Here is a 17,274-nt window from a genome sequence, read left to right as displayed (position 1 = left end):
TTGCGCGTAGGCGCGCACACACACACACACACACACACACACACACACACACACACACACTGAAGAGTGGCTTTTCATTAGCAAGGACTGAAATTGGATTTGCATAGTCATACATCTCTTCAACAGAGAACCAGCACAGCGGACCACAGAGATATTCCAGCTTTCTGCATTTCAGATCACAGCGCAATATTAAGTTACTCATGAATTACTACGAATGAAACAGACTTCAATATTTGAGCCAAAAATAACTTTTCAAGTGGCACATTTTTAGAGGCCTGCATATAAGCGAATGGCCTGTGTTTTACTGTGTGATGCAGTTGGCACGATCCTTTCTTTCTGTGACTCTTCAGAGGAGAATATTAGCTGCTGGCTCCAGGCGCTGCAGCTTCATTATGTGCTTGCTGTGTTGTCACACTTGGACCACCGTGGCTCCTTCCCTCTCACATGGGGCTTTTTGTTCCCTGTTCTTTATTAATTGATATTTTTGATTATGCATACTTTCTCACGCATGGTGCCTTGCCTGCCTGCCTGCCTGCCTGCCTGCCTGCTGCAGGGAGAGATGATGAGAGGCTGAGGGGCAGGTTGGTTTTGCATGTGAGATCAGATCCTCCACTACAGACAGAGTCCCATCATCATGGAGATATATACAGTACAGTACTGAGAGGGTGGAGAAAGGGAGTTAATTTTATATTACATTTTCACTTTCTTTTTAGACTTCCTCCCCCACAGTTTGGACAAGGATAATCTCTACGTGCCAGCCACTGCAACTCTATTGAATATCAAACATCCAGTGTTATGTAGGAGAGAATTTTACACATTGTAGTTTGAGAAAATTCCTATGAATTCCAATAAGGAACTGGTGGTAAAGTTACGGTATGTTTCATTTGACCTTTGAATAACACCCAATATGGATAATTATTATTGTAAGAGTATCAAGGCAAGGACATACAATGTGGTGCGTTGCATCGCTTATTCAATTTTCATATCTCCTCCACCTCCCTCAATGTCACTGAGTGCTGTATTGTTAGATGTAACAAAAGAAGCAATGTAGGATTAGGACTGTCTGCCTCAGAAGTGTTTTATCACATACAAGGACATCTTCACAAATTACCCACAAGTCTCCATCTGTAATGGCATCCATCTGCCCGTTGTGACTGTCATTCAGACAGCATCCAGTCAGTCCTTTCATTCACACCTCTACCCTTCAACCTTAGTCCCTGTAATATGTCCTAATTGTCTTTGGAGAGGGTACATCCTCCATCCTCCAAGGTTACAGCTCAGTCCCTCCCCTCTCCACTTTCCACACTAAATCCCGTTACCCTGGGAGGCGGTGCTCAATGATTTCATTGTGTTTGACATTTTCAGCCTCCACCAGTAACCCCTCCCTCAGGTTCTGCCTGCTCCCCCAAACTTCTCCTCTCTCCGAGGGAGGATATTTGCGGAACTGGAAGGTCTTCCGACTTATCGTTTTAACGGAGCCAGGTTCCCAATGTGCGGGATAGGGTAATAACACCTGTAATGGCTTTCATAGCCATTTGACTGCCATGTAGGAAGACACAGAGATACCGACAGGCTCCTTGACAGAAGCACCTTGTTGTTCTACTCTGTTCCATTCTGCCAGGGATTAAGAATGAAAAGTTTGGTAACCTACAGAGCCTTCGGAAAGTATTCAGACCCCTTGACTTTTTCCACAGTTTGTTAGGTTACAGCCTTATTCTGAAATGTATTAAATCGTTTTTTCCCCTCATCAATCTACACACAATACCCCATAATGACAAAGCAAAAACAAGTTTTTAGAAATGTTTGCTAATTTATAAAAATAAAAAAAACGGAAATATGACATTTATGTAAGTATTCAGACCCTTTACTCAGTACTTTGTTGAAGCACCTATGGCAGCGATTACAGCCTCGAGTCTTCTTGGGTATGATGCTACAAGCTTGGCACACCTGTATTTGGGAGTTTTTCCCATTCTTCTCTGCAGATTCTCTCAAGCTCTGTCAGGTTGGATGGGGAGCGTTGCTGCTCAGCTATCTTTTTTTTCAGGTCTCTCCAGAGATGTTCGATCGGGTTCAAGTCCGGCCACTCAAGGACATTCAGAGACTTGTCCCGAAGCCAGTCTTGTGTTGTCTTGGCTGTCGTTGTCCTGCTGGAAGGTGAACCTTCGCCCCAGTCTGAGGTCCTGAGCGCTCTGGATCAGGTTTTCATCAAGGATCTCTCTGTACTTTGCTTCATTCATCTTTGCCTTAATCCTGACTAGTCTCCCAGTCCCTGCCACTGAAAAACATCCCCACAGCATGATGCTGCCACCACCATGCTTCACTGTAGGGATGGTGCCAGGTTTCCGACAGACACGACGCTTGGCATTCAGGCCAAAGAGTTCAGTCTTGGTTTCATCAGACCAGAGAATCTTGTTTCTCATGGTCTGAGAGTCTTTAGGTGCCTTTTGGCAAACTTCAAGCGGGCTTCCGTCTGGCCACTCTACCTTAAAGGCCTGATTGGTGGAGTGCTGCAGAGATGGTTGTCCTTCTGAAAGGTTCTCCCATCTCCACAGAGGAACTCTAGAGCTCTGTCAGAGTGACCATCGGGTTCGTTGTCACCTCCCTGACCAAGGCCCTTCTCCCCAATTGCTCAGTTTGGCTGGGCGGCCAGCTCTAGGAAGAGTCTTGGTGGTTCCAAACAACTTCCATTTAAGAATGATGGAGACCACTGTGTTCTTGGGGACCTTCAATGCTGCAGAAATGTTTTGGTACCCTTCAACATATCTGTGCCTCGATACAATCCTGTCTCAGAGCTCTACGGACAATTCCTTCGACCTCATGGCTTGGTTTTTGCTCTGACATCCACTGTCAACTGTGGGACCTTATATAGACAGGTGTGTGCCTTTCCAAATCATGTCCAATCAATTGAATTTACCACAGGTGGACTCCAATCAAGTTGTAGAAACATCTCAAGGATGATCCATGGAAACAGGATGCATTTGAGCTCAATTTCGAGTCTCATAGCTAAGGGTCTGAATACTTATGTACATAAGGCATTCTGTTTTGTATGTTTAATACATTTGCAAAAATGTCTAAAAACTTGTTTTCACTTTGTCATTATGGGGTATTGTGGCTGTAACGTAACAAAATGTGGGGAAAAAGGCACTGTTCTGGGAGTAACTTTGGTGCGGTAACTAAGCCTGAACTAGTCATTAGAGTAAACACAACAGCTAGCGTTGGTTGTTCATGCCCGCCTGCCTGCTATCACTGGGAGAGAACAGTTTTGGTCCTAATTAAATCTATAATACAGCCCTGTGGCATATACAGCTACAGCAGAAAATGGCAGAGAGCACTTTTCATTTGAGAAGGCAGTTGTGTTATGAAACGGGAATTTTTCTGCGCTTTAAATCCTGACCTTATTTTACACACTGATGGTAATGCAAAGGAACAAGCATTGTCATCGCAGCACAAGTCTCACCCATGCACGCACACACACACACACACGCACACACACACACACACACTCATTGGAACACCCAAGCACTCCGACACACACACATGCAAACACATACCCAGACCCTGTTAGAGAAACACATTCATATACATTACCCAAGGAACATTATTTAGGAAAGCCAATTATTCTGGTTTGTTTGTTTGTTTTTCAACTGAAAGATGACAGTTGAGTCTGTGCGGTTTCTGCTGCTCAACAAATGTCACTGATGGGGATGGTGAAGGTGCACTATATTTTCTCATTAGTGCAAATAGATGGAGACCCACAACTTTGACCAAGTGGATCTACGCTCTACTACCGAGAACTAATAGATGCTTTCAGGTTCCATTGTGTCTTCATGGAACAGTAGATGAATAGAGTATGTGATGTGATGTCATTTGATGCCTCTTCTAACTGTGGTGTTGTTTCCCTCTCCTGCAGGTGGTGACCCTGGGGAAGAACAGCAGAGGCTACCACTACCTCCTGGCTAACCTGGTGACTAGAGTAGCACAACACAACAGCCCTTCTCTCACTCTCAAACATTTATGACAAAATGGGATTTGGAATTTGAACAAACTGTACTTTTACGAACAAATAAGAACACACATTATCTGCACCAACAAGAAAGTTTGAACTTTTTATGCTTAGCTTTCACCATTATCCAGAAAACAATATCTAACACATTACCTTTTTAACTGTAAAGGTGAAGCTCTCAGTACAGATGCACCCAGTTGTTGGGGACAGATTGTTTGATGCCTGCATGTTGTTGGGGACAGATTGTTTGATGCCTGCATGTTGTTAGGGACAGATTGTTTGATGCCTGCATGTTGTTGGGGACAGATTGTTTGATGCCTGCATGTTGTTGAGGACAGATTATTTGATGCCTGCATGTTGTTGGGGACAGATTGTTTGATGCCTGCATGTTGTTGGGGACAGATTGTTTGATGCCTGCATGTTGTTGAGGACAGATTGTTTGATGCCTGCATGTTGTTGGGGACAGATTGTTTGGTGCCTGCATGTTGTTGGGGACAGATTGTTTGATGCCTGCATGTTGTTGGGGACAGATTGTTTGATGCCTGCATGTTGTTGAGGACAGATTGTTTGATGCCTGCATGTTGTTGGGGACAGATTGTTTGGTGCCTGCATGTTGTTGGGGACAGATTGTTTGATGCCTGCATGTTGTTGGGGACAGATTGTTTGATGCCTGCATGTTGTTGGGGACAGATTGTTTGGTGCCTGCATGTTGTTGGGGACAGATTGTTTGATGCCTGCATGTTGTTGAGGACAGATTGTTTGATGCCTGCATGTTGTTGGGGACAGATTGTTTGATGCCTGCATGTTGTTGAGGACAGATTGTTTGATGCCTGCATGTTGTTGGGGACAGATTGTTTGATGCCTGCATGTTGTTGAGGACAGATTGTTTGATGCCTGCATGTTGTTGGGGACAGATTGTTTGATGCCTGCATGTTGTTGAGGACAGATTGTTTGATGCCTGCATGTTGTTGGGGACAGATTGTTTGATGCCTGCATGTTGTTGGGTACCTCTGGTTTCACTGCAGGGCTTCGCTAACATGACCCTGGACAAGGTGTTTGCTGGAGGAGCCAACATAACAGGCTTCCAGATCATCAACACAGAGAACCCAATAGTCATACAGTTCCTCCAGCGCTGGGAACGCCTAGACGAGAGGGAGTTTCCTGAGGCTAAGGGCACTCCACTGAAGGTACAGTACCACACAGCTGTCAATGTTGTGTGGATGTTTTATTTACAGCATGACACATCCTTCTCTCTGCCCATATCTACTTCTGTCCCTTTCTCTCTGCCTAGCTGTTCATATATCTGTGTTTTTTTAGCAGTATCAAAGACAGAACATTTTCACACACTTGTCAAAAAGAAGGCTGTACTATTCTACTTAAAAGCTTTTGTCAAATTTAACCAGATAAACTGTCAGTGAGGCAATAGTAAAATCAAAGAGGAAAAATAGGTTTTCTGTTTGAAAGTACAACAGTATGAACTAGCTTTGGCATATCAGGCAGCTACAGACTGCCAATCGCCAATTACTAGTGAATGAAACAAACCTTGAGGCAGAGTAGCAGTGGGCTGTTCAGCTACTGCTGTACCTACTTCATCATTGATAGACTCATTTTTACCATTTATTCCCTTTTCACATTGTGCTTTATTTGTAAGTGGGCTCATCACACAAACCAGCAAGAAGCCTTTGGACTGCTCTAATAATGTCATGATCTGCTGTGGTGGTTGTGTTTCAGTACACGTCAGCGCTGACCCATGATGCCGTGTTGGTACTAGCAGAGGCCTTCCGGTACCTGCGGAGGCAGAGGGTGGACGTGTCCCGGAGGGGGAGCGCTGGGGACTGCCTGGCCAACCCAGCCGTACCTTGGAGCCAAGGCATTGACATAGAGAGAGCACTCAAAATGGTAGGAGGGATCTTCACAGATACCCAGGTGTACCCCTGTTACCATGTCTTTAAAATATAGTAGGATATTTTGACTATATCTTGACTATCTTTACTTATTTAGTTGAATTCTTCTAGCAAACCTTCACAAAGTGGTTGTTTTGTGAAGGTTATTACGGTTCCTTGTGTCATGGTGTGCGTGGCAGGTCCAGGTACAAGGTATGACAGGGAATATCCAGTTTGACTCGTTCGGTCGGAGAGCCAACTACAGCGTTGATGTGTATGAGATGAAAGTAGGGGGGCCCAAGAAGGTAAGTAGAAAACAGCACAGTGGCTGAACATGCGGATTACAATGAATAATAAAATGTTCTCCAATACCCTACTTGCTTTCTAAATAGTAGGAATTTGGGGTAGGTGAAAGTTTTATAGTATGTGAAAATTGAGTGTGCTTTAAATGCCAGGATGTCACACTCATTTCGGCTTTTTATCAATAAGAATTTGCTGCACACTTAAGGAAGAGAAGAGTTGGGTTTTTTTACCCACGTGCGTTCGACAGCAGATGATAATCAGATATGGTGATGTGCTGTACCAAAATGAATGAATGGTGGGAATGAACACAACTGCACATTAGATGACGCATTCTCTGTGTGGATGAGCCTAGAATGTTGATATTTGTTGCTTCAATTTTACTAAACAGTATGTTCTGAATAGTATGTATTAGGATTAGTACACAGTATGCAGTTTTAGTAATACCAGTACTTCTTTCTTTCTTTCTTTCTTTCTTTCTTTCTTTCTTTCTTTCTTTCTTTCTTTCTTTCTTTCTTTCTTTCTTTCTTTCTTTCTTTCTTTCTTTCTTTCTTTCTTTCTTTCTTTCTTTCTTTCTTTCTTTCTTTCTTTCTTTCTTTCTTTCTAACTGAGAGTACATGTTAAGCTAGCTCAGTTATATGGACTGAAAATATGAATATTCAAGTAATTACACATTCAATATTTAAGTAGTTAAACATTAGCATGACTCCATAACATAAGTGTGCATGTAACCGGATTCCCTCCATGTGATCTTCACACAGCTCTGAACAGGGACCAGGGCAGAGCTGACCGTTTTACTGGATTACCTAACAGCTTTCACCTGTAGTGGATCCTTCACTATTGATTTAGCTCCAGACACCGGGGGCTGACCCCGCCCTACATGCTCCCTTTATGCTCCGTCATACCTGGGGCAGAGGGGGCCAGAGAGGGGATACACCAAGGCTGTCAGGAGTAGTGATATTATATTAGCCACTACACCCCCACACATACTGGCGTACAATTCTGACGCTGTCACCATTGTAGCTCTCTGGCTCTGAACTCTGACGGGGTGTCCACAAAATCTGACACCAAAAGTAGGTGCCCCCACACTGTCCACATAGCTCAGCTCATCTGGCCCACTGCAACATACACTGTGAGGCAATATGCAGTGAAAGCTGAGGGAGAACTGTGGAATAGAACAGTAGGAGAGGAACAGAACAGAGAAAAGAACAGAATACAACAGAACGGAAAAGAAACAAAGTAAAAAGAACAAGAGAACAACAAAACAGAACAGATAGCTAGAAGAAATGGAATAGACATTGTGTAAATCTCAGCAGTTATTGAATAGGTTCACAGATGTCAGATGTACATTTTAGTAACAGCTCTACATACGCTTAATGTTTAGACATGAGCAGAAGCCCTCACTTTGTAAATTGCAACTGAAATTGCTTATGGCTGAATAAGACACATTTATTCCATATTTTGTTCTGTTATTAATATTGCCAAGCACTATGCGAGGAGCATCCCACTGGGCACAGACGTCAGTTCAACATTGAGTTGTCAACTAATGTGAATTCAACGTGAAATCAACAAAACATTTCACCATCTCATTGGATTTAGGTTAAAAGTTAGGTGAAAACGTTGATAACTTTTTGTCAATCCAATTACTTTTCCACATTGATTCAACTTCATCACATACATTTTTTGGGATTGAAATGACATGGAAACAACATTGATTCAACCAGTTTTGCCCAGTGGGATTTGATGGGCACTAATGTATGGTTGTGTAATGGACCAGTGACAGTGCAGCTGCAGTAAAGGTGCTGAGAGGGAGATTAGCTGAGAGTTGAATGCTCTTTTCCCCCACTGTATCTGTAGCAGAGGTAAGAGCTTCATCTCCAAGCACAGCACCAGCACAGGGTTTTTTATCTCACACATCATCAGATACCCCCTCCAGGCCAAGACTCTCATCAGACATGCTCACCATGCTCACCTGCCAACTGCTTTACTTACAAATGTCTTTTAAATGGCTGTTTCTATGATGTAACTATGATGTTTCTGTCACTTTCAGACCGGGTACTGGAATGAATACGAAAAATATGTATATATTGTGGATGCGCAGGTCACCAACGAGTCCTCTTCTGTGGAAAACCGAACGATTGTGGTCACTACTATTATGGTACACTTTCCAAGCAGATTTTAAATGTTCCACCTCTAAAAAAATTCTGCCACTCAAGGTCAAGGTGTCCATTGTTACATTCTGTCCTGGGAGGGTAGAACTATTTTCTTTTGAGTTGCTTTCCATCCACTCACTACATGTTGAAACAGTCAATTCACAAAGAGTGTTTCAACTGTATCCGTGTGGGTGTTAAAGCATTTTGATTTTCCATATTACGGTGGCCTGTTGTAGCAGTGACATCACAATAACGGCTTTGGTAATGAAACTAGTTAGAGCCTATATACCTCATCTAATACACATTCAGTGCATACGTACGTAAGTAAAAACCTGTTTCTTACTCATTAAGTAAATGGTCAATGATGACGGGGATAGGTACAACAAAACTACCTGTAATGATAAATTGTTTCTCTCTGGAGATGCAAAATAACTGCCATTTGAGCAGGATATAAAAAGCTTTGGTTTGTTTATCCCCTTGTTAAAATCTATTTTGGATCAACCATTACGAGTTCTGTACTGAAGTATAACCTCTGTGGCTTCCTCCAATATCCAGAGATATTAGGGGTCAAAGGTCAGCGACAGTTAGAGATTATAGATAAGGTATTTTTTTGTTCAAGCAGAGAGATGAATAAAAATAATGATGGATGTATATACGGTTAGTAAGAAGACATTGGTCCTTTTTAAATGTAAAATAAGGTAAGCCTTATCTTACATTTAAAACGATGGCCTTCTTTCTGACTCTGCCTATTATGTGTTCATCTTAGGCAAATTCAGAATACGAAAGTCAGGCAATATCATCTAGATGTAAACATGTCATGATCATACTCATAATTAGTAAGGTTACTTCTGATAGACACAGGGAAAGGGTAGGACCATTGTAATGTTTTGAGAGCAATATCATTACACCACTCATATAGTGATCATGTGTTAGTCTGTTGACATTGTAAATTGACAGTGGTCATCTCATTTTGCATCAGAATTAGCTGTATTTGACTTTTGGAAGCCCAGTCCTAATAACCACAGAGATTTGAAAAGAAACCTTCAGCACAGAAAGAAAGAAATTGACCATTGTTTTACCCACTGGCGTCCCTTACGTTCCTGGCACATTTGATTTTGGAGCCAAGCCTAAAAGAAAACCAACCACAACTCAGTGTTTGAAGAGCCAAGCACGTGTTTTAACTCCTCCCAGTGTATTCTGTATGGAAGATAAGCTCAGGAGTTGGTTTGATTAGTTGGAGGATGCAGCCTCCCAGCACATTCATCGATGACATGTGGTTGATGGTGTTCCAATAAGAACTACCAATACTTTAATCCCTCGCCAATCACTGCCATTTACTTGATGAACTGGAAAGTCTCCCAATCCCCGTTCAACCTTCCCCTGTCCTAGTAAGCTGATGCAAAGCGTATGCACCCTCCACCCGGCCCCTACCTCCTTAGAGTATAGCTGGGTTTAGCATGAGGAATACTGCTGAGAGAACCATCCCCACTCCTTCCCCCTTAAAGCCTGTCAGTCACAGGCCTTACTGTCCCTACTGGCCCTGCCGGGCCCTGCCTCTATCTGGCTGCATTTGGCTGTGGATCGAGTCAACACCCCAACATGCAGTGTGACCATCTCCATGTGGCGCTTCTTGTCCCTGATGTTCTGTTTGTATTTCCTGTGTGTGTGTGTGTGTGTGTGTGTGTGTGTGTGTGTGTGTGTGTGTGTGTGTGTGTGTGTGTGTGTGTGTGTGTGTGTGTGTGTGTGTGTGTGTGTCATCCATGCATGTATGCATGTAGGTTAAAGAGGACTGGCCTCTGTGAATGGAATGTGTGCATGCTATAAACTCAACATTATGTTTAATTAACAGGAGTCTCCTTATGTGATGTACAAGCGAAACCACTTGTCGCTGGAGGGGAATGACAGATATGAAGGCTACTGTGTCGATTTAGCTGCCGAAATTGCAAAACATGTGGGGATAAGATACAAACTGTCAGTAGTTGCGGACGGGAAGTATGGTGCAAGGGATCCAGAGACCAAGACGTGGAACGGGATGGTGGGTGAACTGGTATATGGGGTAAGTGACAGTCTCGACGTACTGAAGCACTGTCACCAACACAGGGACGGGGGCTTGGCCAGCTCTGGCTTGAGGTATGTGGGCCAGATCTGGTTTACAAACCTAAACCCGATCTTCTGCATGCTAAGGACAGACCTTGCACAGCAGGGTGAATGTGGCCCACATTTATTCAAAAGTGGCCCAGCAACTACGGGTACTTGTTAGGGTCACATATCACAAGCCAGAGCTGGCTCATAAGCAAAGTGTGCCTGCCCTCGCCCTGGTCGCATCTCCCACATTCGGACCAGATCTGGCCCATTACTGTTACGGTGGCAGCACTGATCCATATGTGCCACCAAGCAACCAGATCTGGCCCGCAATCCTCTACTGACTGGATGTGTGCTTTTCTCCATATGTATCTCCATAAATCAGATCTTAATTGAAAGATTGATTACTGTATGTTATGAACCACTCACTACATGTAAGTATGAGCCCATTTTCTTCTTTCATAAAACCCCAACTGGTTAATGTTTCATTAAGAGACAGATAACATTAAGGGACCGATGCCATTAAGGGACAGATGACATGAAGGACAGATGGCATTAAGGGACAGATGACATGAAGGACAGATGAAATTAAGGGACAGATGGAAATTAAGGGACAGATGTATTAAGGGACAGATGCCATTAAGGGACAGATGGCATTAAGGGACAGATGGAATTAAGGGACAGATGGAATTAAGGGACAGATAGAATTAAGGGACAGATGACATTAGGGGACGGATGACATTAAGGGACAGATGAATTTAAGGGACAGATGATATTAAGGACAGAGCACATTAAGGGAAAGATGACATTAAGGGACAGATGAAAATTAAGGACAGCTGACATTAAGGGACAGATGAAATTAAGGACAGCTGACATTAAGGGACAGATGAAATTGAAGACAGATAGCATGAAGGGACCGATGACATGAAGGGACATATGACATGAATGGACATATGACATGAAGGGACAGATGACAGCCAGACTGTGAAGTGAAAATTAAAAACATCTGCTTGTCAGTTTGAAGGCATCTCCATTTAGCACGAAAAAACATTTTCTCGTCATAATGAACATTTTACCAACCATTCTGCCAAATGACAGCCCTGCCTCTTCAGAGAGCTGAAAGAGAGAGAGATGATCCCCTGTTATAATTGACAGGCTTTGTACAAGCCCTGAGACACCTCTCTGCATCAACAATACATCCTCTAGACCATTAATTAACCCTGAGACACCTCTCTGCATCAACAATACACCCTCCAGACCATTAATTAGCCCTGAGACACCTCTCTGCATCAACAATACATCCTCTAGACCATTAATCAGCCCTGAGACACCTCTCTGCATCAACAATACATCCTCTAGACCATTAATTAGCCCTGAGACACCTCTCTGCATCAACAATACATCCTCTAGACCATTAATTAGCCCTGAGACACCTCTCTGCATCAACAATACACCCTCTAGACCATTAATCAGCCCTGAGACACCTCTCTGCATCAACAATACATCCTCTAGACCATTAATCAGCCCTGAGACACCTCTCTGCATCAACAATACACCCTCCAGACCATTAATCAGCCCTGAGACACCTCTCTGCATCAACAATACATCCTCTAGACCATTAATCAGCCCTGAGACACCTCTCTGCATCAACAATACATCCTCTAGACCATTAATCAGCCCTGAGACACCTCTCTGCATCAACAATACATCTTCCAGACCATTAATCAGCCCTGAGACACCTCTCTGCATCAACAATACATCCTCTAGACCATTAATCAGCCCTGAGACACCTCTCTGCATCAACAATACATCCTCTAGACCATTAATTAACCCTGAGACACCTCTCTGCATCAACAATACATCCTCTAGACCATTAATCAGCCCTGAGACACCTCTCTGCATCAACAATACATCTTCCAGACCATTAATCAGCCCTGAGACACCTCTCTGCATCAACAATACATCCTCTAGACCATTAATCAGCCCTGAGACACCTCTCTGCATCAACAATACATCCTCCAGACCATTAATTAACCCTGAGACACCTCTCTGCATCAACAATACATCCTCTAGACCATTAATCAGCCCTGAGACACCTCTCTGCATCAACAATACATCCTCTAGACCATTAATCAGCCCTGAGACACCTCTCTGCATCAACAATACATCCTCTAGACCATTAATCAGCCCTGAGACACCTCTCTGCATCAACAATACATCCTCTAGACCATTAATCAGCCCTGAGACACCTCTCTGCATCAACAATACATCCTCTAGACCATTAATCAGCCCTGAGACACCTCTCTGCATCAACAATACATCCTCCAGACCATTAATTAACCCTGAGACATCTCTCTGCATCAACAATACATCCTCCAGACCATTAATCAGCCCTGAGACACCTCTCTGCATCAACAATACATCCTCTAGACCATTAATTAACCCTGAGACACCTCTCTGCATCAACAATACATCCTCCAGACCATTAATCAGCCCTGAGACACCTCTCTGCATCAACAATACATCCTCTAGACCATTAATCAGCCCTGAGACACTTCTCTGCATCAACAATACATCCTCCAGACCATTAATCAGCCATGAGACACCTCTCTGCATCAACAATACATCCTCTAGACCATTAATCAGCCCTGAGACACCTCTCTGCATCAACAATACATCCTCCAGACCATTAATTAACCATGAGACACCTCTCTGCATCAACAATACATCCTCCAGACCATTAATCAGCCCTGAGACACCTCTCTGCATCAACAATACATCCTCTAGACCATTAATCAGCCCTGAGACACCTCTCTGCATCAACAATACATCCTCTAGACCATTAATTAACCATGAGACACCTCTCTGCATCAACAATACATCCTCCAGACCATTAATCAGCCATGAGACACCTCTCTGCATCAACAATACATCCTCCATACCGTTAATCAGCCCTGAGACACCTCTCTGCATCAACAATACATCCTCTAGACCATTAATTAACCCTGAGACACCTCTCTGCATCAACAATACATCCTCTAGACCATTAATTAGCCCTGAGACACCTCTCTGCATCAACAATACATCCTCCAGACCATTAATTAACCCTGAGACACCTCTCTGCATCAACAATACATCCTCTAGACCGTTAATCAGCCCTGAGACACCTCTCTGCATCAACAATACATCCTCTAGACCATTAATTAACCCTGAGACACCTCTCTGCATCAACAATACATCCTCCAGACCATTAATCAGCCCTGAGACACCTCTCTGCATCAACAATACATCCTCCAGACCATTAATTAACCCTGAGACACCTCTCTGCATCAACAATACATCCTCTAGACCATTAATCAGCCCTGAGAGACCTCTCTGCATCAACAATACATCTTCCAGACCATTAATTAGCCATTCACATGCAAATAAGCCAGTGATATATTGAGACAAGGAGTGGCTGGGAGCTGTGTTTTTCACAGGGATTCTGCCTAACCCTCACTAAGATGATCCCAGCCCTTTTATGGCATTTATATATTTATAAGACAAGGCCGGTCCGGCTGTGACTCTGGGAACGGAGACGCTATCACTGGGAACATTTATTACCTAGCTGAGATATTCACTAATAAGGCTAGGAGGCTTTGAAGACAATCTGATAAAGGAGTTGAATTTTCCAGGTTGATTCAAATATCATGGGCTGTTTGCATAAGCTCTTCAATCTCCTGTTTCCATACCTTCTACTTCATTGATGGATCTGACTGAGTAATGGGCTCTTTTGGATTAAGGCAGAGACATTAGCCAATACTAATGTTAACTGAGATTGGCCCATTTTAAACTGGCGGGTCTCACTTTCTTCTTAAGCATATCTGATATTGCATGCATTCTAATCCACCATTTCATTTTACCATTCATCTCTACTCATTGGTTTCATCAATACATTATAAATACGTTATAGCCATAATGAGATTTTTTTTTAAATGCCTGATGACAAGATTTTGATCAAGGAATTTTTATTGGCATTCTATTTAAAAAATGTCAAAGTCAGGCTTTGATAACACAGGCAGTTTGATGTGATGTGCCTGTGCTCTGTTTTGAACCACTAACTCTCCTCCTCCTCCTGTTCCCATGTTTCCAGAGAGCCGATATAGCAGTGGCTCCTCTAACTATAACATTGGTACGAGAGGAGGTGATAGACTTCTCTAAGCCTTTTATGAGCCTGGGGATCTCCATTATGATAAAGAAGCCTCAAAAGTCAAAGCCGGGCGTGTTCTCCTTCCTGGACCCGCTGGCCTATGAGATCTGGATGTGTATAGTATTTGCCTATATCGGCGTGAGCGTGGTGCTCTTCCTGGTCAGCCGCTTCAGCCCCTATGAGTGGCATCTGGACGAAAACGACGAGGCCAAAGACCCCCAGAGCCCTCCAGACCCACCAAACGACTTTGGGATTTTTAATAGCCTGTGGTTCTCCCTGGGCGCCTTCATGCAGCAAGGATGCGATATCTCGCCAAGGTTGGTTAATGTACTCCATGTTCCGTCACCTCAAACTCAGCCATCCTATCATCTACATACTGTACCATCCCTCTGCATTTTATGGTCATAATCACTACAACTCCCATAATGCCATGGTGCGTATATGTTATTTTGGGGTTTGGTTTTGGCTTTTTTGCGCTCCAGCCCACCCCATCCACCTACACGCGATCTCTCCCTCATACTCTTTAAACACACCACCATTCTTCACTTGTTCTCTCCAGGCTGCATGCTAGCAGTGATGCATCGCATCCATAAAATAACTTATATCCACCATGCCGGGGACTGTAAAATGCGCAGGGTCATTACATCCGAGAGTAGTTTCCCCTATTCCCCATGACTCTTGGAGGGCTACCGTGTTTTTGCTGCATGTCCCATTTTACGGTCATCAGCCTGGTGCATATAATGTATTTAAAGTGGAAGACATTTTGATGCATTTGCACTCTGATGAAGCACCTTAACAGCATTCGATTCGGCCCCACCTCATGACTCACATCCTCTCCCCCCTCTTTTCATTCAATCAGTCCATCTATTCACTCATCATCACTGTTGTGGTGTGTCCCTTGTTCCTTCTCGGGGGACTGTCATTGTTCAAGCTGTCCCTCCTCATCTTGTCTGGGATGTCAGGCCATTCTAGTCCATCTGAATGAAGATCAGTGAGAGAGTATTCCAGGCCATGTTGATCAGAGCTGAGCTTCAGTCTCACCTGAATAGTGATGGCTACAGTGCTATAGGCTGGGTAACAGTCCTCTGGCATCAACACTTAAGCATGGATTGTTCGGATTCCTTCCTCAGTTATTTTTACCTTGCTGTCTCCATGCTAAAATTATTTTGAAGCATTACTCAAGAATTTAAGTGTGTTGTGTACTGAAAGCTGAGTGGTGGCCTCCCATGTGAGTAGGAGAAAGTCCCCTCTAAATAAAAGGCAAGCAATTTAATCCTTGTAACATAATACCAGAAAAAACACAAAACATTCTATGGCGAGTTAGGATTTCCTTTCTGTCTGGTATTATTTGAAGAGCCCATAAAATGCCAGAGTCAATGACACGGATTTAATGAAGACGATTTAGTAAATGTCACTCTCCCGCTTGGAGTATCAGTTTACGTGATAGACTACAGTAAGCTTAAGGTTAGTAGTTACCTTGCCAATGGGGATCGTCAGCCTCATTGAAGCAGATGCACAATAACCTCTGCTTGCTGTGTTCGTGTTTGGTGTCATTCAGCCACAACACAGCCCTCCAGGCAAGCATCATAGAGAAACCAGGCGGGTACAGCATCTCTTACAGCAACACCATGTTTTTCTCTGTGTGAAGAGCATTATCGTTGAGGTATGTGGGTGAGATTTGACATAAATCCAAGATCATTCCGTGGCAATGCTCTGAGGCGGTGCATTTATGTCAATACGTGGTGTGTGATACCCAGACTGCAGATACACAGACTCTAAACAGGAAGCAGTGGACTCCAAAGGCATGGCAGCCTCCATCCCTTTGTCAGTGTGTAGGATTGAGCACCTTGCTCTCACGTCCTTCTGTCCTCCTCCTTCCCTCTCTCTCAGGTCTCTGTCGGGCAGAATCGTGGGGGGTGTGTGGTGGTTCTTTACCCTCATCATCATCTCCTCCTACACGGCCAACCTGGCTGCCTTCCTCACAGTGGAGAGGATGGTGTCTCCCATAGAGAGTGCTGAGGACCTGGCCAAGCAGACAGAGATTGCCTACGGAACCCTAGACTCAGGCTCCACTAAGGAGTTCTTTAGGGTGAGTGACAACTAAAGTCTCTTTAGGGTTAGAAAAAAACATAGTTAAAAAAAAAGACTAAACATCAAAGGAAGGAGCACAGGGAATGGTATAGATATTTAGTTCTGTTTGATACCTGGCAGAAGATAAGGAAGTAGCTATGATAATAAGTATTTAAGAAAGTCATGCTACAATATACAAAACAGGTGGCTATCAGAGTCTATACTACTGTATGTGAATGATTCTCCAGACAAAGAAGGAACAAAGCATTGATAATATAACCCCTTGTGCCAGCCACTGGATGTGAATGCAGATGTGATTAGTTTGGCAGGCTGGTTGACTGCCTAGTGATTTGTCCCAGGTCTTTCTGGGAAGATAATTGACAGGTGTTTAGGGACTTCATAAACTGCAAATGTCACGACTGAGCAGACATTCCAGGGGACTTTTAATTAAAACTAGGAGATAGAAGTGGAGAGAGAGAGAGAGAGAGAGAGAGAGAGAGAGAGAGAGAGAGAGAGAGAGAGAGAGAGAGAGAGAGAGAGAGAGAGAGAGAGAGAGAGACTGTCTGATTAATAGAGGCTCCAGATACATTTTAA

General features: G+C 43.6%; 1 protein-coding gene across 6 annotated transcripts in view; it reads left to right on the top strand.

The window, feature by feature from the left end:
- LOC106603380 (glutamate receptor 3) overlaps positions 1–17,274 on the top strand; it is a 119,172-nt gene that overhangs the window by 83,282 nt on the left and 18,616 nt on the right. For all 6 annotated transcript variants that reach the window (XR_006769638.1, XR_006769639.1, XM_014196980.2 and 3 more), the window contains exons 5-12: positions 3,911–3,964; positions 5,017–5,190; positions 5,735–5,902; positions 6,087–6,191; positions 8,237–8,344; positions 10,189–10,395; positions 14,554–14,927; positions 16,501–16,699. Coding sequence is in view for 4 of the 6 variants with exons in the window: in XM_014196980.2 (XP_014052455.1) it covers positions 3,911–3,964; positions 5,017–5,190; positions 5,735–5,902; positions 6,087–6,191; positions 8,237–8,344; positions 10,189–10,395; positions 14,554–14,927; positions 16,501–16,699 (1,389 nt within the window). In the remaining 2 variants the exon portion in view is untranslated. The remainder of the gene's footprint in view (positions 1–3,910; positions 3,965–5,016; positions 5,191–5,734; positions 5,903–6,086; positions 6,192–8,236; positions 8,345–10,188; positions 10,396–14,553; positions 14,928–16,500; positions 16,700–17,274) is intronic.

The sequence above is a fragment of the Salmo salar genome, chromosome ssa04 (assembly GCF_905237065.1).
Source record: "Salmo salar chromosome ssa04, Ssal_v3.1, whole genome shotgun sequence".
Classification (NCBI taxonomy): domain Eukaryota; kingdom Metazoa; phylum Chordata; class Actinopteri; order Salmoniformes; family Salmonidae; genus Salmo; species Salmo salar.
The sequence above is the reverse complement of the archived record's forward strand: the minus strand, read 5'-3'. Positions and strand labels throughout refer to the sequence as shown.